We start from the raw sequence: 21953 nt of genomic DNA on the forward strand, positions 1-21953 counted from the left end.
AGGGTGACGCAACACTGTAGTGATGTCACCCTTTTAAGGTGACCTGCAAATAAATTACACCATGGGAATCCCCCTGAATTCTCCAGAATATGGGACAATGCCCTTTGCCACAGTTGTACCTTAGTGACCTGCCTTTTTTTTTTTTTTTTCCTTCCTTCTCAGCTCAGAGGGTTCAACCCCTTAAGGACACGCTCTCCGCCTGCAGCGATGTCTTTACACCCTTCTAGTGCACATTGCAGTGCTGGTTTGGTAACACACAACACCAGCCAGCAGCCTGCACTAGCATGGGGATTGTTTTCACTGCGTAACATTGCATGCACTTAATCCTGTGTTCTGCAAGGGATGAGTACGGATATTCTTAAGCACAAGAGGAGGAATTAACAGTCTCTATTTTTGTATGCAGACAGCCACCTCCTCCCCAGTTAATAGTAGGCACGGACATCAGTGCTGGGCATGCTGAGCAGTAACTAGCTATTAGAGCAGAGGTTGGAGTGCTCTGAGCCCAGAAGCGAGCAGTGCTGAGGAGGCAAAGCGATTCCCCTCTCGCGTAGCGGGCGCTAGATAAAGTCACAAAAACATTGCGTAGTGGCCCTCTGCGATGGCGTTACCCGTCAAGTGTTCTGCAGGTCCGAGGGATGTTTGCGCACACGGGCTCTTTTGCACCCTGCTAATCCGTGTGAAGGAGTGAAAAAGAGCATTTTTGCATAAACTGTGTGCATTTGTTTCTGAAGCCTGACTGGCAGATTTTAAGTAGGTGTATGTGTTTCGGATAAAAACGCACAGAATCAAACGGATAAGAAACAGCGATTCTACACAGTCCGCTTCGTTAGTTAATTTGCAAGTTGAATGTCTCCAAAATTGGCTGTTGTATAGTAACTTGTCTCTGAAAAGGTGACTTGATTGAGAACATGGGAAACATGTCCCTTTAGGGGAATCCGTATTGTTGGTGAAATAGCCGTGTGTCTGTAGCTACAGTAACCATATCTATATACAACAAACATGAATGCATTTCATCGCTTTTGAGAACGTCTGTGTTCTGTATCTACCGAGTTTGATCAAGCACATGAAAACTTTAATTTTTGTAGTGAAAAATCTGTGAAGAAACTAGCTGCCCTTCCAGTCCCTCAGCCACTCACTAAAATTACAACAGCTGCACCGGAGCCAGCCAAACCAGGGGATAATCGAGAGGCAAGAAGGAAGGAACGTCAGACAAGGACTCCACCCAGGAGGTAAGAAAGCTGTGGGGTGGAGTGAGGCTTGATCTCCTGGAAGATAAAGCAAATCCTGGGTTTCTCTCGGGAGTACCAACTATGAGGGCTCTTCAGTATTAAAGGAGAAATCTGTTTCCTGGGACGGGAGGGAAATGGGAAGAGAGGGAAGGAGTTGGGGGTGAAGGGTGGTGACTTGCCACAGCAAGTGGCTCCTGCCTCTGAAGGCTGGTTGGGGGATGAAGTAGGTGGAATACACGAAATGTGTCAAAAGGCAGGGTCTGCAGTGCAAAAAAAGGCGTGTTTGAGAGCCGCCGGTCGCGGAGGCCGCGCAGCAAGGAAGCAGAGGTGCGTTTGGTCCAGAGAGCAGATCTGACGTGTCGGAGGGTCGAGGTTTGTGGTGACAAATTTAGACCCTGTTTACTCTAAACGTGTGCCAGTACGCAGGGAGTATTTCTGTGTGGTCCCGGGAGCTGGTTCGTCGGCATCCAGCAGTACTGCTGGAGGAGAGGAGGAGAAACTCCGCTACTTTCGCTGTCCTCAGTACACAACTTGCTGGCTCCCCTGCTCTGCTTTTTCTTCCTGGCTTCATCCTGTGTGCCTAGTTTGAATGTTTCAGGTGACTTGTTCTGTCTGTCCTCTAACTGTTTTCGTTGCCTTTTCCTCCTCCCTTTGCATTTGAAATGAGAGAGGCTTCTGATGGATTTCAAACAAGGAGCACTTGTCTGTATTTAAACATGTTTCTCAGGCTTAATCCATTGTACTGTGTGTAAAAATGTTACAGGATAAATGCAGGTAGTATTGCCTGTTCCTGGAGGGACACGGAGTCAGCTAAGCACAACAAACTCATCACGCATCCTTCTTATATTAGAAGTTTTGAAATAGCAGTATGGTACCTATGTGTCTAGTCTATGGAAGTAGTACTTTGGTGCCTAAGAAATGTATTTACTAGAAATGTCTGCTTTATGAGCACACAAGGAGACTGAGAATGTTTTATGCCTGCAGTAAGGCATATATGGCTTTCTTGGATCATTGGATGGTGCTTTTTGTCAGTGTGTTGTTGAAGGTGGCTGTAAGTCTGTTTTCCGTTTGGATTTTCAGAAGCTTCCTGAGCCAATTCTTAATTTTGCATGGGAGTACATCTCCTGTTTCTTCCCAGTAGCTAAAGAAAAGGCCTGGGCTGAGCAGTTATGTCTCCGTAGGTGAAAACTGATCGTGGCAGTTTCTTTTCCCTAGAAACTCTGTCAGTTCTAGTTTCCATTTCACTTGAAGCAGCTGATAGTAATCTTGGATGTCTTTAGCCACCTTCCCTTATTCTTTATTCCAGTCTTGGGGTTTGGGTTTTTTTTCATGCTTATACCCACACAAACCCCACTGCCCTACACTCTCCCGGCTGTGCAAATGACAAAGCGGCTCTATCTACATTAGTACTGATGTGTTAGTCACAAAAAATGTGTACAATTGTTTGTCTAGCCTGAAATATAAGGTAGTCCCACTGTGTTAATGCAGTTATCAATTTTTCTTTGTAGGAAGTGTTTGCTCCTGGTATCAGTACAGGATTAAGGTGCTTTATCTTATTCTTTGCCTGGCTTTCATTAGCATTATTCAGTCTTGCATAAAACATCTACTGTTCAGAAAACAGATGCTTCCTCAGGACCGGGAACGCCAGGTTGAGAAGAACATCTGAAACAATTACACTTGCAAAGCACCAATCTTGTATACAATACAGGACAAGAGCATCACGGTCAAACTGTCCCTAAACAGTTTCTTCTAACCTCATTTGACGGCAGAGCACAGCGAGGTGAGGATGTCGTTTGCTGTCTTGCAGGCGGACTATCAGCGGCAGCATCAGTGGCAGTGCCAGCAGCTACAGTGGTTCCAGTTCCCGATCTAGGTCCTTGTCTCGGTCTCTCTCCAGATCTCATTCCAGATCGTCGTCTGCCTCAGTCTCCCACTCCCCGTCTGGGTCCAGGAAATCCAGGTACAGCCTTGAACCTTCATAACCTTTGCTGAAGTAGGAGGAAATTATAACTGTTCTTCACTGTTGTGGTTTCTTGCAGCTAAAACTCTCTCTGGCTTCAAGTATCAGAAGCTATAGGTAACTAGGACGTGAAACAAGACCGTTTCTTTGTGTGGTGTTACGAATCCTCAGTCCTGAATCACGACAGTAGTACTACGTTGGTAGCGTCCTTGTGGCTTATTCAAGGAAATAATCTGTCATGTGTGCCAAACTGCCCATTTTTACCTAAATTACGACCAAAGCATCTCCTTATGGCCAGGGTGATCCCACATCCTAATTTATTTACAAGGTAACAGTTTTGGGCTACGGAGCTTTGCTCTTCTAAACCTCTGCTACCTCTGGTTACTGAACGTCCTTAGGGAAGATGCTTGGCCTGTCAGGAGAGGTAGGGCAGAAAATACCTAAAAGGCCCAGCTGATGATATTTTTACTTTGCTGGTGAAGTTGCATGGCCAGTTCCCTTTGTGTGTAGCCCCAAGTGAATAGTTATATGGCTGTCAGTCTGCGGGATTTGTAAACAGCTAACTCCCTCCAGTAAAGAGTCATTAAATAAGCCTCTTTCAAGTCCTTCGTTCTGGTTTTTTGCATCTATTCACACACAGGAATCCCTGAAACCTCACAAGCAGCCTTGAAACACGACGCTTCCCTGTGATACAGATTTAAAAGCAGACCAATAGTGTAAAACTAGTGGATTAAGTAGGACTTGGCTCTGACCAGTGGTAATTCACATATCTGAACTCTGTGAAACTCCAAGGTTCAACATCCGCATTATTTTACGGAAATACAAACTTGTTTACTACATGCTTGTCGCATTCATCAGATGAGGCAGGGGTGATGCAAGAGATTCAGAGAGCGCTCGGGCACGCTGGCTCTGCACTACCCTGCTGTACGGGGCTTGAGAGGAGAAGATGAGGAAAACTTAATGCAGGTGTTGCTTGTGTGGCACTGGGGCCACGCTTGCTGCTTTCCCAGGTGTGTGGAAAAGGAGGAAACATAGGAAATGGAGTCTGTGCCCAAACCAGATTTGCTGTCACGACCTTGTAGCCCGGAGCTTTCCTGGAGAAGGATTTTCTGGCTCATCCAGTCGCCGTTGCAGCAGTCGATGAGACCTCTCAAAAGTCACCTCTGTCAGGATACCAGTGGGTAGCAACTTTGCAGCTTGTTCCAGGGCTTGTCTGCGCTGCAGCTGCCGCAGCCCATTCAGTCGTACGCAAGCCAGCTTCCAGCAAGTGAGCTCGGATGTTGCTGGCAGAGCAGTTGCTGGAGCATAAAAGTCGGTGTGAGCTGCAGAACCTGCTGGAGAGGCCGCCTGAGTATTCATGTAGTTAGCGTACGCCTGGTCCTGCGTGGCAGTGGCTGCGATGCCAGCCGGCTCCAAGCTAGCTGGGATTTTTGGAGCCGCTTCAGTATAGCGAAGCTGCAGTGGTGGTGTGCCCCTGAAGGGAAGTCTGACGCATAGCCCTGTATTTTTTTTTTGTCTGATACATTTCGAAGTAGAAAGTCTTCCTTAATATAACGATGGTCTGACGTTTTTAATGTTGTGAATGCATTAGAAGATAGCCATCTTATAGGCACTATTAGAAGATAGCCATCTTATAGGCATCTTCCCTGTCATTATCAGTCCTGACGGTATGTGCATCCTCAAAACAGCCAGCTGGGCTCTCCTGTACCCTGGGGAGCTGGGCAGGAGACGGGGGCTGTAGGACTCCAGGGCTTTTAAAGCCTCTATGAATAAATATGTGCCAAACAACAAAAACATTGCCGGGGATCCCTTGACCTGAGCCATAACACTGACCTGTATGTGATAGCGCACACCCTGCTTTCACTTCTTGTTTACCTGGGGAAACAGTGACCTGTTTACATGTTGCCTTAATCCTGTTTATTTACAAACAGTGCATTCTAGACTCACATCTAACACGTTCGGGATTTTTCGTGTCGTCTGCACCCCAGGAGACAGAGCCTTTATCTCTTCCTGGTTATTGCCTGCCTTAGCAGCTTTCTGACATCCCAGCCACTCAAGGGAATTAAAACAAAGGTGTCTGTCTCATCGCTGCCTGGTTCTTGTTGCATTCGTGACTGTAACGGGCTGTTGGCTCTTTCCAGGTCCCTGAGCGTGAGCAGCGTTTCTTCTGTCTCTAGTGCCTCCTCTAGCAGCAGCTCTGTACGCAGCGCCGACTCCGAAGACATGTACGCGGATTTGGCCAGTCCTGTTTCCTCAGCCAGCTCCCGATCCCCAACCCCAGCGCAGCAGAAGAAAGGTAGAGGTACCTGGTTTGGTATTTTCTTCTCCAAGGCGTCCTGGGAAAAGACGGGGGGAGCAGAGATCTGCATACAGCTTGCTTGGTGATGCTATGGGCTCCAGGAAAAGCGTTGGGCAGAGGCAGATGCTTGTGGCTGGTGTAGACTAGGGGAGCCCAGAGGCTTCACCTGAGGAGGGTGAGACCATGGAGGAGGGAGGCTGTGGAGCAAATATACATTTGCATCCTTCCATCGAGGTGTGTCTGGCTGTAAAGATACCTTCTCCTGCCTGGGAGTTCTGCCTGATGCTGCCTCTCTTGGCTTGTTCTCTTTCACCCTTGCGAGGTGATGCTAAATCTTGTGGACATCTCCAGTATCACGTTGCTCTTCCTCTGTTCTGTTAGACTGTAGCAGAGTTGGCGGCAAGAGCCTTTTGTTCTTTGTCTTCTATGTTAAGCATCCTCTCTGCGGAACTTCTGGTTTCCGGAATCTTTTAACCTTGGGGCCATGTGCTATCCTAACTGGTGTGGGCTTTTTCAGTCCCTGGAGTAGCGTCCTCTTGCCCTGCCCTCCAAAGGGAGGGCAGGCGAAAGGAATCGGTCGCAAGTCGCTCCATCTGCTCTCTGGTTTCAACAGGAAAGTCAAAAAAAGAAGATAGCGCTAAAGAGGAGAAGCGGAAACGGGATGCGCCCGCTCAGCTCCTGAAATCAGCCAAGCCCACCCAGGGGAGCAAATCACAGCAGCTCCTCCAGACCCAGCAGCCCTCAGCCCCCCAGTCTCAGCAAGGGGGCTTCAGCGCTCATAAAGAGATCAAACTGACACTCTTGAATAAGGTGAGAGGTGGGGTGGGTGCGATTCCCTCCGCACAGGGGGTCCGAGGAGCAGATGGGACGGGTACCGGGGCTCAGGGCTGGCGGAAGGGGAGCTCCAGGCTCCGGGCTGTCGGGATGAGCTCAGCCGGGTAGGTCTGCAGCTGGGATTGAAGGGCAGCAGACAGAACCAGTCTGGCAGCACACACCCTGTGGTGGCTTGAGTTTGGGACTGTGTTGGCGGCTCCCCTGGGGCACATTCCTGCTGCAGCTTCAAGGGCTCTTCCCCGCTTTCTCGAAGGCTGCAGCCGGAGCACCGAGGCGAAGGCGTGCGCAGCACAGTCCCACATGCGCTGGGGCCTTGCCCACTGAAAGCATGCTTCCCGCACGCTTCCAAGCGAGCTCTCCTCCCACTGCCTGCTCTGGAGCGAACTGCTGACGAGTCATTAACTGAGTCAGGAGGTAAAAGTGGCGATTGCCTCGCCTCTCTGGGGTGCCTGCCACGAGCTGCGCTTCCGCAGGGAGCCTGGCTCTTTCCCCTTTACGACTGAGCCCGATTGCCCCAGTTTGGTGCCTTCGGCTGAGATTACAATCCAGATCACATGGGACAGTTTGGCCTCGTGGGCTTTGTGCCGGAGCAGGGTGTTGGCCCCAGTCACGTGGGTAGGTTCCTGTTTTTGAAGCGTTAATGTTTTTTTCTGACAGTCCAAATTCCCCATTGCAGTCTGAGGCCGCAGTTTTGTCTACTTCCCTGTGCTGTGACGTGAGGCGCCTCTATCAAGTCTGTGAAGCATGCTCCGTGGGCAGGAGTGTGCAATTACACATAACTACTGGCTGGCGTAGTCGGATCCTGGAAGAAGGCACGGCTCCGCGTGCCTCCTTGACATTTGCTATCCTTGGTGCTGCTGAAAAAACTCTACAAAATGCTGCTATTTTCCTTTTTTTTTCTGGCAATTATGAAAACAGCCCGTGAAACACAGTGCAGCGTTTGCCCCGGTGCCAGAGGATGTTGCTGTTTGCTTACGGTGGTAGGGGGATTACATGGTGCCAGTGATGGTTGGGACTGGTATGCACAAAGAGTTTAGTAGGAGATGCGCTCGCGTGAGCGAGCCAGCGCATCACGGGCGGCTGTCGCAGGAAATATCTCTGCCCGTTTCCCTCCCCAGAGGGAAGTGGCTGCTCAGCTCCGTTGTCTGTTTTAATTCCATTTTAGGCAGCTGACAAAGGAAGTAGGAAGAGATACGAGCCAGCAGACAAAGACAGGCCGACCTCTCCTCCAGCCAAACGGGCGAACCTGTCACCTGACAGAGGTGAGACATCAGCCGGCCCAGGGACTCCTGGCCTGGCTGGGTTCCTGCTCTGCCGCTCCAGGCAGCGCTCCAGTGACAAATGTCCCGTGAAAGTCTCTGCTGCAAGAGTCCACTCGCTGGAGAGGTTAATTGCAGGCATGTGTCCTTCCAAAACCTCAGAGTGTGCGATTGCCACCAGATAAAGCGGGCGTATTAGCCATCCTGCTGCAAAAACACGGTGGAGGTGAGACACTCCGGTTTGTGAAGTAAGCGAGGTGAAGTCAGCCCTGGGCAGGCCGAACCCAGCCTTGCCTAGCTGTCTTGTGGTGCACGTTGTGAGTGCCTTGGCTCCACTATGTCTGTGTAACTCCACTGAAAAAAAAAAAAAAAAAAAAAAAAAAGCCCTCACTTTGAAGACACAGCGTGCTCATCTCCGCTGTAGGTACGCATCCATCCCATAGCGGCCTCCTGTTCTCTAGGAATGTCGTCGGATGTGGCTGTGGAAGTCATAGGGTTTTCCCTTACTGTATCCCGGGGTCTTCTCTGTCTTGTATTTCAGTGCATCGCAGTGCATCTTAGTTCTGATAGAAAGGCTTGTGGCAGTGCTTAGAAAGGGCACGCGGGCTGCCGAGGCTCCGGGATGGATGCAATAATTGGCTAGATCACCCGTCCTGCGAAATGAGACGATTTCCCCACTTGTGTCTGACACAATCTGATCTGCCCCATATGTTTAGAAAGACACAGGCTTTCCAAGTGTTCTCCTGTGTCTGAATCCTCAGCAGCAGTATGAGCACCTCGGAAAACTGAGCTAGCGAGCCGCATCGAGAGGGACCTAAATGCCACGCTCCAGCCTTTGCTGTCGCTGCCGAAAAACAAAGGGGAGTCGTCAGCCAGAGGTGCCTGGTTTTGACGTACAAGCCAGCATTGACACGTGATGTTGTTTTCCCTGTTGTCTCGGCTGTAGGTGTATCTTGTTGACTCTGGGTTCCGGCCAGAAAAAATTTCTGTGCTAATAGCCCGGTTGCATTCGACTCCTGCAAAGGCAGCATGGAAGGGACTGGGTGAGGTGGAAGTTCACTGGGATCTAGTTCACAACTGCTGCCGAGCTGCAGACAAATGAATGGGCCGACCTAGCAAGCTGTGCTGACTTTATAGATACATAGATGTAGATGTAATTGTATACTTTATTTGTTGTCTATACGTTATAAAGCATTTTTAAGCAGTGGCAAATGGGACATAAGCCCTGAAGGCAACTCAGCCTGACCTCCCAGTGGCAAGCATACCCTTGACTGAATTGGGAGCGAGCAAGAGGCACCCTCCGGCGCGCAGCTTGTGCTCCAGTGTCGCAGCACAAAGCTGGTCGGTATTCGTGCCTCGAGTCTCGCTTCCCCGTTCTGTAGCCTTGCTGCGATCGGGTCTGCAGTGTCTGCAGCCTTGTCTTTTTCACGGTGTCAGTCCTCAGGAGCAGTGGGCTGCCCTAACACACGCAGGTGGCTGGTGCTCCAAGGGACTGAGTGCCTTTGCTCTCTGGAGTGCTACTGAAAGCGAGATCAGCAGCCACCGGCATTACCGTCCCGGTGCAGTGTAGCAGGGCGCGCTGCTCGGCTCGTCCCCGGGGCTCGTGGGCAGCCCTGCGGGCACGCAGGTCGCCTTCCAGCTATAGTTGCCTCTCTGTGCACTGGGATGACAGTAGTTGGGAAACCCATGCAGTAAAGCTGGATAATGCTGTTGCAGGACCCCAGCGGGCTTCCCACGGCTGGCGAGTCCCTACAGCAGCTTTGTTCAGGCAGGGCACAATGGTTCGGTCTGTGCTGAATAAACACGGGGGTGATGCTGCCCGTGGATTGGCCCCAGCTGGCTCCGAAAGCAGCAGAGCTGCACTCGCCCAGCACTCTTTAAGCCAATACACCCTGTTATCTGGCCAGCGCGGAGCCAGCTTGGGTGCCGCTGTGCCCATTGCGCACAAACCGGATGATCTGCCGGGGGATAATGGAGCACTGACTCGGTCCGCGAGGGCCGGCCCTGCCCCGCAGGTCTGCAAGCAAAGCGTGGCCTAAAAGTGCAGTGGAGGAGCCTTGTTCCAGCAGCCGGAGGGTGAGGAGAGGGCCAGTGCAGCTCCCCGCAGGTGATGTTTTGTACAGCTGACCATGGGGCACAGCCTTGACTAGCTTTTCTGCTCCCCCTGAAGACAGGGTGCACAACAGTAGTTTCCTTTTCTGGCTGCTGCTGGACTTGGCTTCTTGCTGGCAAGATCTGGTCGGTCTGAAGAGAGCATCCTTACGCTGCTGAGACGGTACGGTAGGCAGGGTAGCGACCCGTACCTTGGCGATGAGCGAGAACATCTCACCTTTTCTTCTCCCGATAGGCTCTCGTGACAGGAAGGCGACCGGGAGACTCTCTTCACCCAAGCAAGAGCGACAGAGGGGCCAGAACCCGAAACCTTCTCCTGCGCAGACAGACAGGTCAGTGCCTGCTTGTTCTCGTGGGTCTCTTGTGGCCCAGGCTGGGGCTCACACTTCTCCAGTGGTTCAGTCCCTCCTCTCGGGGCAGCTCTGAGGCTCTCTGGCCGTAGTTTCCAGTTGTCGTGGAGGCACAGCGAGAGGAAGGACGCGAAGCTCCCCGGACAGGAGCCAGAGGTGCTCAGGGGTTTACGTGGAAGCCACCAGCTAAGCCGTTCCAGCTCAGAAATGAGCAGGAGCCTGGGGGTTTTCTTGAGGTCAGTCCCAGCAAGAGGAGCCAACTGGGTTAGGTGCAAGCTCAGTCATGCCAGCGCCTCTGCCTCTCGCTAGTGCTGCGTAGTGCTAATGAGAAAGAAAGTACAAATCCTTCACGCCGCTGCCGAGCTCCTCGTGGCACCTGGCTCAGGTGCCCAATTCCCTTTCTTCATAGCCTGACATACCCTCAGCCACTCACTTTGCTGCTGTGAGATGTTAAAACGTGGCCCCTGCGTGAGACCGAATGGTGACTAGGCCTGGCTTTGCGCTTTTCCATCCCCTCTGGTCACAGGTGACCAGCTCACATCCAATTTCTTGGCAGTCTGCACCCGTTGCTGTGCTGGGAATATCCCATTGCAGAACTGGATGTGTGGCTCCAGGGGCCTTGGGCTGTGCTCTGCTCAGAGCCCTTTGGCTAAAGGGTTGTGGAGCACCTTCTGCGGCACACCTAAAGCTTCCTCGGTCCTCCTTGCCCGTTGCCAGCCAGTGCTGCTTTGCATTTCTCTAGTGTCATCTCTCCGAGGATCTCTGTGAGCAAACGGACACAGCCCTGTCCCGCACCCCTGCATTCCTTGGCCGGCGGGACTCGTGTCATCCCCTCTCCCCAGCCTGGGGCACGAGTGAGCCTCAATTTCTGTGTGTCAGAGTCTTCCCAACCCAAAACCTACCCCCGGCTGCCACAGCCCTGTCCTTCAGGCCCTGAGGTCCTATTTTCTAGCAGTGAAGAGGAACCTCAGCCTTTCCAGACTGGTGGTGTTGACCGCATCCTTGGTTCTCGACCCTCTTCTGCCTACTGCTGTTTGGTTTGGCAGCGCCGCGTGGTGGGTTCGATGTGCCCCGTGCCCAGGCATGGGGGTGGTTAAGGACACGCTGGGTTTCTCTAGGGCAGCGGAACGGTAGGTCTGCCTCCTGTTTTGAACTCTTTGGGGTTGTTTGGGTCATGCTTGCACAGCCCCGCTTCTCGAGTGTAGTATGAAAGGGTGCAGGTGGCATTAACAGAGGGGATGGTGACTCCCACCGCTGACATCTGCCAGCAGGCTGGCAGCAGCAACGGCACAGGCTTTCCGGAATGGTCCAAGTCGTTAGAAAGAGCCGGCCGAGGCTCAGACTGCGCCTTCAGTGCGTTCCCGAGCTAGCAGCACTGCAAAACTCTGGCAGGCTCATGATGCCGCTTTGCTTCCCAGTCCTGTCATCCTTGTCCCACCGGCAGGGGAAGTGGTGGCCTGTGGTGGGAAGAGCCTCAGGCCGCTTGCCTCCAGCCCCGGTCACAGCCTGATCCAGGAAAAGCCACTGCTGCCAGCGCCGGGGACCGCTGGCTCCTGTCCTCCCCGTGCGGGGCTGGCCAGGCTCCCCGCGTGCAGGAGCGGGAGCGTTCCCCCAGGCTTTGCTTTGCTCCCACAGCAACGGCTTCGGGCTGCAGCAAAGCAACATCGGAGCAGAGCTGGAGTGCAGCGCCGGGCGTTTGTGAGCTCCCCACGACTGCCAGATCCACCCCCCAAGACCCAGCGGCATCGCGGGGCAAGGGCTGTCAGGACTTGAGGCTATGGGGGTTCTCCAGGGCTGCCCTGCGCTTACCCATGCTGCTCACCACAGCCGGCACGGCCCTTCGGGGTTGCTGTTGTGGCAGCCGTGGCGCCGAGTTTAAATTTTGCGATCCCCCCTGGGAGCGGCTGATCTTTTACTGTTTCAGCTGGTTTTCCAACCCCAGGCTTTGCGTCTTGAACCTGTTTTCTTCCACCGGCGCTTAGAGCGATGCTTTCAGCCGGAGCAGATGCCGACAGGGTTTGTTTCCGGCGCAGCGTGCTGCTGGTGAGCACCCTCTCACCACCCTCTCCTCTCTCTCCCTGCCAGGAAACGCCAGCTCTCACCTCAGTCCAAGAGCTCCAGCAAAGTCACGAGCATACCGGGCAAAGCATCCGAGCCGGGCCCCACGGGCGCCAAGGCGGGCAAGTCCAGCACCCTGTCACGACGGGAGGAGCTCCTGAAGCAGCTCAAGGCGGTGGAAGATGCCATCGCTCGCAAGCGGGCCAAAATCCCGGGGAAAGTATAGTGGGCCGTGCGCGGAGCACCGCTCTGCCCCTTAGTGACTGTTCATGTTTTTATAAATAGTGTAAAAGCGGCCACTTTGGGATTTTGCAGTTCTGTCTTATTTTGGCTGCGATTCTTTTTAAAAAAAAAAACCACACAAAAAAAAAAAAACCTTGGAAGTTTTGTCAGCTGAGACGCCCGCGACAACTCCCTCAAAGGGCGAGCGGGGCCAGCTCCTGGCTCTGCCGCCGCCGGTTCCATGTAAATTATGCACAGAGGACTCCAGCCTTGTCGGATGCTCTCACTATTCCTCTCTTTCTCTCTGCCCTCTCCTCTTTGCTAGCCTTGAGTTGTATTCTCCTAGTTAGCCCTGCTGTGTGTTGAGTGTCTTCAGCAATGCAGTTCTATATACTGTGTAACGAGAGAGCCGAAAACTGCTGTGAACTACTGGCGACATCACCTTCTCCCCCTGCCCTCCCACCCCAGGAACAAAAATATATATATATTCTTGACTAAAGTCTGATTGGGAAAATGACCTGTCTTTTATTTTAAGCATCGGATTGTTTTAGTTGATTTAAAAGGAGCCCTGAAGGTGTTGTGGGGATGTCTGTCTAACAAGGAGGGTCCTTTTTCCTTTTTTTTTCTTTTTCCTTTCTTTTTTTTTCTTTTTTTTTTTTTTTTTTTGAGGGGTCTCCTTGAAATAAAGTATTTTGATAACCAGTTCTTCCTTTCTCTGCTCTTCTCTGCCTGCCCCTGTCTTCCCTCTCCCTTGCCTTGGGGGGTGCCTGTCCCCTCCCTGCCCCAAATCTTTTGGGTGTGTGGTTTATTTTTCCTGCTCTCTTGCTGCCCTGTGGCCGCACCGCCTCTGCTGCCGGCACAGGCAGCTGCCTGCAGCTGGAAGAGCTGCTCCGTCCCTTGGGGGAGCACTGCATCCCCTCGCCGTGGGTACCTGAGCCCCCCTGCGCACCCCCAGTGCTGTGGAACCTCCAAGCCTGCGCCCTCCACCTTGCACCCAGTATTAAACCAGTATCCCACTGGTATTAAATGTTAGGGGGGCAGGGTCCCTGCTGGGGAGGGGAGCGGAGGGTTCTGCAGCCCATGCGGTTGCTGGCTTCACCCGGTGCAATCTGGGGGTGCCTCTGTGCTCATCCAGACCTTCAGGGGCTGAGGGAGGGGGTCCCTGCTCCCCCATAAAGTCATCACCGAAATGGGTGCAAATCCTCTCTCTCCGATAAAAGACCAAAGCGTGGCCATGTCTGGTCCTGCCCTCTTGCAACTGTCCCATCTGCTTCTCCCCAGTGCTGTGCTTCCCGCTATACTGGGACCACTGGGCTGCTATGGGGACAAAGCCTGACCCCCCCCAAATCCTTTTCTTGCCCCGCGCGCCAAAGGTGCTGAGCCTGCAGTGCGGCGCGGCACGTACGGTGCTGGCGGGGTGCCGTGGTCCAGGCGAGCCCCTGGGCAAGGAGCACCGGCGAGCCCGAGCCCTGCTCTGCAGCGGGATGGGGTGCAAGGGGGGGGCTCGTCGGAAGGATGTGGGGCTCCGTATCTGCATGCGGGATACGGAGCAGAGGAGGGGGAAAGAAAAAAAAAAAAAAAAAACCCAACGCCCCAAACATCTACTCATCCCTGAACCAGCTCCTTTGGTCCCACCGCATCCTCCCCTCTGCTCAGCACCGTCACCCTGGCTTTGAGCCTCCATGCCGCTGCGACGTCCCTGGATGCCGGACCGGGGAGCATCAGAGGGGGTAGAGGCAGCCCTTCAGCCCTTTCCAGGGTTGCCCAATTCGGGATTTCTGCTCTGGCAGCCCCAGGAATGTGACGGTGATATCACTGGCGGGCTTACGCAACGGGGCCGGGGCTGGGGCCATGGCCTGGGGCGCGGGGAACGTGTCCCCATGGTTCGTGGGAGGGCTGGGGTGCCGGTGGACGGGTACCCAGGGCATCCCGTGCCCGCCGACGGCGGGCACGGGATGCCCTGGGTACCCGTCCACCGGCACCCCAGCCCTCCCGTGACCTGGACCGCACAGTCCCACGACGCTCTGTGCCCGGCATCAGGGCACCCAAACTGGTGAACACCCCCTTCCCTACAAACCTCTGCACGTCCATCCCCATCCGCCCCCTCCGCACCCCACACCCCCCAAATTTGGGGGTACCAGGAGCCAATTTCCGGGCTGGAACACGTTGAGTTGAGAAGGAAGTATGACGGCCCGCAGGGAGGAGGAAGGCAGCCGGAGTTTCCAGGTGTGTGTACATCACCTGCCCGAGCCCTATATAAAGGCGGCGGCAGCAGCGGTGCTGCCACTTGGCCTCCCGCATCCCAGCAGTTCGTAAGGACCCCCCCACCTCGCCGTGCTCCCACGCCCTCGACGCCCGCCTAATGGTAACGCTGGGCCTGGGGGGGGGACGGGGGGGGAGGAGCGCTGTGGGGGTGCTAGCGGCGTGAATACGGGGCGAAACCGTGCGTGTGCACGCACATATGTGCATGGGAGGGGTTGCACGCCATAGGGGGGGGGTGTATATAAGGGCCCCCCCAGCTGGAGGGGTGGACGTGCGAAGGCTGGTGGGTGCTGCTGCGCCGCTCGATGCACGTGTGCCGGCGACGCGTGTGCCTGTACACGTCAGGCTGGCCGTGCATGTGGATGTGTGCGTGCTGCTGGGGTTTTTGGTTTTTGGTTTTTTTTTTTTTTTTTTGCACGTGTGTGTGTTGGTATGTGGGGGAGTATAGCGCTCTATATGTGTAAGGGCTGGCCAGTATTGTGTGCGTACGCAGGACTGGCTCTACGCACATATGCTGGTAATACGCGTGTGTTTGTGGCTGGGGTGTGTGGCTACGCGCACACGGCAGGGTAGTTTGGGTGTACGCGTGTGTGCTGGTAATATATATGTGTATGCGTGTTTGCACATACGCATACATCCATGCGCATGTACATATATGTGCTGTTACCTCTGTGTGGCTGTGTAGACGCACACAGGCTGCTGCTGCTGTGTGTGTACGCACGCGCGTACGTGCACGGGAGGGTAGTGTGGGGCATATATGTGCTTGTATATATGTGTGCGCACACGTGCATGTGCACGCGCGCTGGTGCTAATGTGTGTTATGCACGTGTGCGTGTATTCTTTACGCGTGCGTGCACTTTTGCTGGCACCGTGCGTGTCTGTGCGCCGCTACATGCGTGCTGGCACGCTGGCTCTGTGTGCGTCTGTATATACGGTTTGTGTGTATACGTGTGCTGGTACTGTGTATGCGTGCATATATGCATGCTATATCTTTGGGGGTGTGTAGATACGTGTGCTGGTACTGTGTATGCGTGCATATATGCATGCTATATCTTTGGGGGTGCGTAGATACGTGTGCTGGTACTGTGTATGCGTGCATATATGCGTGCTATATCTTTGGGGGTGCGTAGATACGTGTGCTGGTACTGTGTATGCGTGCATATATGCGTGCTATATCTTTGGGGGTGCGTAGATACGTGTGCTGGTACTGTGTATGCGTGCATATATGCGTGCTATATCTTTGGGGGTGCGTACATACGTGTGCTGGTACTGTGTATGCGTGCATATATGCATGCTATATCTTTGGGGGTGCGTACATACGTGTGCTGGTACTGTGTATGCGGCATATATGCATGCTATATCTTTGGGGGTGCGTACATACGTGTGCTGGTACTGTGTATGCGTGCATATATGCATGCTATATCTTTGGGGGTGAGTAGATACGTGTGCTGGTACTGTGTATGCGTGCATATATGCATGCTATATCTTTGGGGGTGCGTACATACGTGTGCTGGTACTCTGTGTGTGTGTGTACACACACGTGTGCACGCGCTCTGGGTGCCAGCGCATGTGTGGGTGCGTGCTCATGCTTTTGGGGTGAGGGTGCAGGCACACACGTGCTGGTTCTCTGCATGGCGAAGCCCTCCAGGGCTGGGGGGGGGGGGGGCTGTGAGGGACCCCTCGGGGGGGGGCTGTGGGTCCCTGTGTCCCCAGGAGGGCAGGGGGGTGGGTGCTGGGGCTCCCCCTCTGACCCGGGCTCTCACGCAGGGCTGGCTCGGTGCCCTGGCGCTGCTGGGCACCCTGGTGCTGTGCCACGGCCTGCGCCATTCCGGCAGACCCCCGCACCACTCCCACGTCCACTGCTACGGCGCGGGCGAGCTGCGGGACGGCGAAGCCCCCGCGCACCTCCTGGGCCGCAGCCTGCGCTGGGACCACTACGTGCCGGTGCAGCTGGTGCCGCAGCTGGAGCGCTTGCAGGAGACCACCGGCCACCGCCGCCGCCACCGCCGCCACCACGAGCACGCCTGCCCCACGCTGCAACTCCGCGCCGGCCTCCACAGCGAACCCAACGAGCGTTCCATCTCCCCATGGCGCTACCGGTGAGTGCCCCCGCCTGGGACCCCCCCGCCCTGTGCCGGGCTGCTGCACCGTGCCTCAGTTTCCCCGAGCATCCCTCACCTGCACCTTCCCGGGGACATCCCCGTTGCCTGCCCGGAGGGGTCGATCCCAGCACGGGGTGACTTGGGGGGCACAGGGGAAGGGGTTCGCTGACCTTGTGTCGTGTCGTGTCCGTCGTCCCCCCCCCCCGCAGCATCGATGAGGACGAGAACCGCTACCCGCGCAAGCTGGCCTTCGCCGAGTGCCTCTGCAGCGGCTGCGTGGACGTCAAGACGGGTCGGGAGACGACGTCGCTCAACTCGGTGGCCATCCACCAGACCATGATGGTCCTGCGGCGCAAGCCCTGCCCACGCCCCGCCAGCCCTGGCCTCGTCACCTTCGAGGTGGAGTACATCAGGGTGCCGGTGGGCTGCACCTGCGTCCTGCCCCGCACCGGGCGCTGAGCCCCCCGCTCCCGTGGAGCCCCGTAGCGTGACCGTGTCACCGCATCCACCCCCACCCGTGCTTGTTTTAGAGCACCCATCCAAACCCCACCACCACCAGGTGCCCCCACCCCCCCCAGACCCTCACCTTGTTATTTATGAGTTATTTATGAGCCTTGCTGCTGGGGGATTTTTTTTTTTTAACCCGTATTTATTGCTGACCCCCCCTGCGAAGGCTGCGACTCCGGGTCCAGCGTCACCCCACGGTGCCCAAGGCCCACGGTCGGACCCTGCGAGCGCTGCCGGGGGGGACTCGCCGGTTATTTATTCCCCCCGCAGAGCTATTTATTGTCTCCTCTCTATGTGCTATTTAATGCTGGCAGCGTGCAGCCTGCAAATAAAGGCCGACCTCCCCGGCACGATCCTTGCTCTGCTCCTGGCCAGGGTGGTGGGCACGGGGGTGCGGATGGGGATGGATGCACGTCCATGGGTGTCCCGTGGGGCGATGCTCGGCTGTGGGGCATCTCTCAGCCCCAGTGCGGCGGGCAAAGCACCAGCGCACCCAGTATGGCAGGGCAGGAGGAACAGGGAAGCGACGTGGAGGGTGGCGGGGCTTTGGGGTGCCCCACACCCCCAGCCCCAGGGGGGACCAGCTCCAGCACCCGCAGCACCCCACCACCCACACCTTTCCCACGGCTCTGCCCCCAGGCACCCACGTCCCGTGGGCCCAGCGCCACCTGCTGGGGCTGCCCCACATGCCCTGCCAGCACCCATGGGTGCCCTGGGGCGGCTGCACCCCTCGCCGGACCATGGGGGGCAGAGGGGGGCCCAGAGCAGCTGCCGATGCCCAAGGCGGGGGGGGGTGTCAAAGATTTGTCACCCCCACGCAGTGCATAGACGTGGCCGTCCCTCGCCCCCTCCATGTCGCACCCAGATGCCCTCCAGCACCCACAAGTGGGAAGGGAAATGTCCCCCCCCTTCCCTGCCAGGGGTGACACCAGCCTTTGGGGGCTCCTCCGGGATCCGCTGTGCAGTTGGGGTGCAGGTCCACGCCTGGGGACCACGTGCCACTACACATGGACCCCCCACCTTCACCCCACCGGTGGGTCCACGGAAGATTTCAGGAGGGCACAGCAGCGTGGAGGTCCCCCCGCCACACGTCCCCTGAGGTCGTCTCCCTGTCCCCGCCGCCGTGGCAGGAGGGACACGGCCCCGCGGCGGCCGCGCTCTGCACATGTCCCCCCCCAGCTTCGGCTGCACCACGGGGTTTGCCCATAATCGGGCTGTTTGTCCTTAAACCCCCCCCAAACCCAGCCCCAGCGGCCGCAGCCCCCCCCAGGGGAGCAGGAGGCAGGGGACCGGTGCCTTTCCCACTTTTTATTGCAACAGCAACCGCAGAAGTGACAAAAAACGGCGAGAGCCGGTGCAGGGAGCAGAGCTGCCTGATCCCCCCTGTCCCTGGGGGGCTGCGGGGCCTGGGGACCCCTTGGGGAGCTGGGGATTCCCCAGAGAGCTGAGGGTCCCCAGGGATTTGTGCATGCCCCAGGGAACTGGGGGATGCTTGGAGAGCTGGGGAGCCCCCGGGAGCTGGGGACCCCCTGGGGAGCTGAGCACCCCCAGGGATTTGGGGATCCCCGGGAGCTGGGAACATCTCAAGCAGCTGAGCAGCTCCAGGAATTTGGGGATCCCACATGAGCTGGGGAACCCCTGGGAGCTGGAGACCCCACAGGGAAGCTGAGCATCCCCGGGAATTTGGGGATCCCTCGGGGAGCTGGGAAGCCACGGGGGAACTGGTGATCCCCAGGGATTTGGGGATCCCCAGGAGCTGAGACCCCCTCCCTGAGAAGCTGAGCATCCCTGGGGATTTGGGGATACCTAGGAAACCAGGCACCCCCGTTTCCCCCCCCTCGAGGGGCCGGGATGCAGCCGGGAAGCGGGAGCACGAGTGGCGCAGAAGCGGCAGGAGGGCCCCCCCATTACTCAGCCTCGACGGGGATGGGGTTCACCTGCCCCCCCACCTCCGCCGGATGCTTCTTGCGGGCATCGGCGGGGGGCCGGGGCGGGGGGTTGCTGGGCGGCTGCTTGATGGTGTCCCCCACGTGCGGCCGCTCCCGGGGCTTCTGCTCGATGGGTCTCCACTCCTCCCCACGCACCGCCGCCTGCAAAGCCATGGGGGCCGTCAGGGGGGGGCTGTCAGGGGCCCCCAAACCGCCCCCCCCCCCCCAAAGCCTCTCTGCACTCACCAGCAGGTAGATGCCACTCGCGATGCCCAGGCAGACAGTGCCCAGGATGGTGGAGAGGAGGAAACCAGCAGGGACGGCCAGGCTGTGCGAGAAATTGGGGGTTCAGGGTGGGACGGGGGGGGGCTGCACCCCAGCCCTGACCCTGCACCCCACTTACATGGCATGCAGGATGGCTCGGATGTAGTAATTCCTCGTGAGGGGCCCAAACACCTTCACCACCGCCGTCAGGTATTTCTGGCCACTGCAGAGCAAGGCTGGGGGGGTCAGAGGCGGTGCCCACCCCCGAAGGGGGTCACCCAGCCCCGAGGGACCCCCCATCCCCACGCCGTCCCTGCACGGGAGACCCCAGGGAACCCACCCGTGGGATCCAGCCCGGCTCCCACCCCACCGCTCCCGACCCCGGTGCCATGTCCCTGTATCTGGGAGGGGTACCAGGACCCCCAGTCCCGGGGGTGAGGCGGGGGCCGCACCACTTACCACCTCTCCATGGTGGAACCCTTTTTCCGCTTGCTCCTGGGGTACTCAAGCAGGCAGACCAAGACGCCTGCCACGCTGTGGGGGGGGGTGTCAAGGAAAGGGGTGCTCGGGGCCAGGATTAGTCCCTAGGCACAACCCTCACCCAAAAACCAGCGCTGTTTGGGGCAGGGAAAGAGTAATTTGGGCCCAGATCGGGGAGGAGGAGGATGTTTCCCACCCCATCCATGCCTCCCACCCGAGTCGGGGCAGGGTTTTCCCCGCGGATGAGCCCCGGGCATCCTCTCTGCAAGGATACATGGCGTACGCCGCAAAGTACCAGCCCTTGAACTGCCCCGCCACGGCCACGATCCCCCCCGTCAGCATGACTGTGGGGACAGAGCGGGGTTGGCGGGGTCCCTGCCCGGGGATACAGCCCCCCAAGCCAGGATGCAGCCCCCCAAACCCGCGATACAAACCCCCAACCCGGGGTACGGCCCCCCCAAACCTGGGATTATATCCCCAGGGACCCCGACATGCGGGGTGCCAGGGGGATGCTGTGTGCGGGACCCCCTGGATTCGGGGAAGGGAAGTGGGGGGCTCCAAGCTGGGGGGGCTCTGGGGGGAGGTTTTTGACCCCGTGGCCACATGCCACCTCCACCCACGAGCTGTGCTACCCTCTGGCTGCCCTGCGTGGGCAGAAAAGCTGGGGCGGGGGGGGAAGAGGAAGCGGAGAAGGAGGAGGAGGAGGAGAAGTAGGAGGAAGAGGAAGAAGAGGAGGAAGAGGAGACGAAGAAGGAGAAGGAGGAGAAGAAGAAGAAGGAAGAGGAGAAGAAGGAGGAGAAGGAGGAGAAGAAGAAGAAGGAAGAGGAGAAGAAGGAGGAAGAGGAAGAGGAGAAGAAGAAGGAAGAGGAAGAAAAGGAGGAAGAGGAAGAAAAGGAGGAGAAGGAGGAGAAGGAGGAAGAAAAGGAGGAAAAGGAGAAGGAGGAGGAAGAGGAGGAAGAGGAGGAAGAGGAGGAAGAGGAGGAAGAGGAGGAAGAGGAGGAAGAGGAGGAAGAGGAGGAAGAGGAGGAAGAGGAGGAAGAGGAGGAAGAGGAGGCTCTAGCCCTGCGCATCCCCAGCGGGGCCGGGACTTCCCGGCCGCCCCCGGCGCCCCCCGGTCGGCGGGGCCGTGTCCCTGCGGGTCCCCCCGGGGCTCGGCCCCCCCAGCCGCCCCTTCCTCCAGCCGCGCCCCGAGCCCGGGGGGACACGGGCTGCACCGGGCCGGGGCGGGGGCAGCCCGGGGGGGCGGGGGCGCTCGGGACGCTCCGCAGCACCCAGGTCCCTACTGCTGCACCCGCATCCCCTGCCCCCCCTGCCTGCACCCCGGACCCGCTGCCCTCACCCCAACCCCTGCTCCCCCGGACCCTCTCCCCCCGCTCCGGCCCCCCCCGCACTCACTGAGCCCGGCCGCCAGCGCCTGCTCGTTAGCCCACATGGCCCACTCGATCTGCCCCATGGCTCGGTTCTGCTCGGCTCGGTTCGGCTCCGATCGGCTCGGCCCGGCCCGGCCCGGTTCGGCTCCGATCGGTTCGGTTCGGTTCGGCCCGTGCGGTTCGGCTCGGCTCAGCCCGGCCCGGTTCGGCTCCGCTCGGCTCGGCTCGGCCCGACCCGGAAGGCGGATGAGGCGCTACAATGTAACCAGCGCCCGCCCCGCCCCCTTCGCCCGAAGCCCCGCCCCCTCCCCCGCAGACCACGCCCTGACTCCACAGGCCACGCCCCCGTGGGGACCCGCTCCAGCTCCCCGAGGGGACACAGCACCGTCCCCGGGGCCATACCGGGGCACAGGGGCCGTGCGGGGACAGGACCAGCCCCGCAAGGGACACGGGGGGGACAGGGGACACGTCGGGGTGACAAGGGTGGTGTGGGGGGGGCGGGATCAGCCCCACGAGGGGCATGGGGGGGACAGGGGCCACGGGGGGGTGACAGGGGCTGCGCAGGGGGACAGGATGAGCCCCAACAGGGACATCTGAGGGACGGGGGACAGGATCGGTCCTGCAAGGGACATGGTGGGGACAGGGGATGTGCAAGGGATAGACAGGGGCCACGTGGGGTGACGGGCACTGTGCAGGGGGACAGGAGCAGCCCTGCAA

The 21953-nt window shown here is 57.5% G+C and overlaps 3 protein-coding genes across 12 annotated transcripts in view; 2 read left to right on the plus strand and 1 right to left on the minus strand.

Annotated features, from left to right (window-relative positions):
- Positions 1–12800, plus strand: part of ZC3H18 (zinc finger CCCH-type containing 18) — a 49977-nt gene extending 37177 nt beyond the window's left edge. For 6 of the 9 annotated variants that reach the window (XM_075511061.1, XM_075511065.1, XM_075511066.1 and 3 more), the window contains 7 exons: positions 1086–1229; positions 3037–3189; positions 5331–5491; positions 6102–6298; positions 7488–7584; positions 9929–10025; positions 12129–12800. In XM_075511061.1, the coding sequence (XP_075367176.1) occupies positions 1086–1229; positions 3037–3189; positions 5331–5491; positions 6102–6298; positions 7488–7584; positions 9929–10025; positions 12129–12327 (1048 nt within the window). In that variant the 3' untranslated portion in view covers positions 12328–12800. The remainder of the gene's footprint in view (positions 1–1085; positions 1230–3036; positions 3190–5330; positions 5492–6101; positions 6299–7487; positions 7585–9928; positions 10026–12128) is intronic. The other 3 variants (XM_075511064.1, XM_075511067.1, XM_075511069.1) reach the window with 3 other exon arrangements.
- Positions 12801–15224: 2424 nt separating this feature from the next.
- On the plus strand, positions 15225–17146 carry IL17C (interleukin 17C). Its single transcript, XM_075511043.1, has 3 exons — positions 15225–15326; positions 16353–16684; positions 16897–17146. The coding sequence occupies exons 1-3, from the start codon at positions 15225–15227 to the stop codon at positions 17144–17146; spliced, it is 684 nt and encodes a 227-aa protein (XP_075367158.1).
- A 1343-nt stretch (positions 17147–18489) lies between these two features.
- CYBA (cytochrome b-245 alpha chain) lies at positions 18490–21519 on the minus strand. 2 transcript variants are annotated; one of them, XM_075511071.1, is made up of 8 exons: positions 21431–21519; positions 21374–21400; positions 21262–21338; positions 20141–20210; positions 19846–19920; positions 19526–19609; positions 19369–19450; positions 18490–19284 (listed from the first exon to the last, which is right to left on the minus strand). In XM_075511071.1, exons 3-8 carry the CDS (start codon positions 21317–21319, stop codon positions 19102–19104), a joined length of 552 nt encoding a protein of 183 aa, XP_075367186.1. In that variant the 5' UTR covers positions 21320–21338; positions 21374–21400; positions 21431–21519; the 3' UTR covers positions 18490–19101. The 2 variants fall into 2 exon arrangements, with proteins under 2 accessions (XP_075367186.1, XP_075367187.1); XM_075511072.1 differs by lacking the exon at positions 19526–19609.
- Between the last annotated feature and the right edge of the window lie 434 nt (positions 21520–21953).

This window comes from Mycteria americana, chromosome 8 (genome assembly GCF_035582795.1).
Source record: "Mycteria americana isolate JAX WOST 10 ecotype Jacksonville Zoo and Gardens chromosome 8, USCA_MyAme_1.0, whole genome shotgun sequence".
Taxonomy (NCBI): domain Eukaryota; kingdom Metazoa; phylum Chordata; class Aves; order Ciconiiformes; family Ciconiidae; genus Mycteria; species Mycteria americana.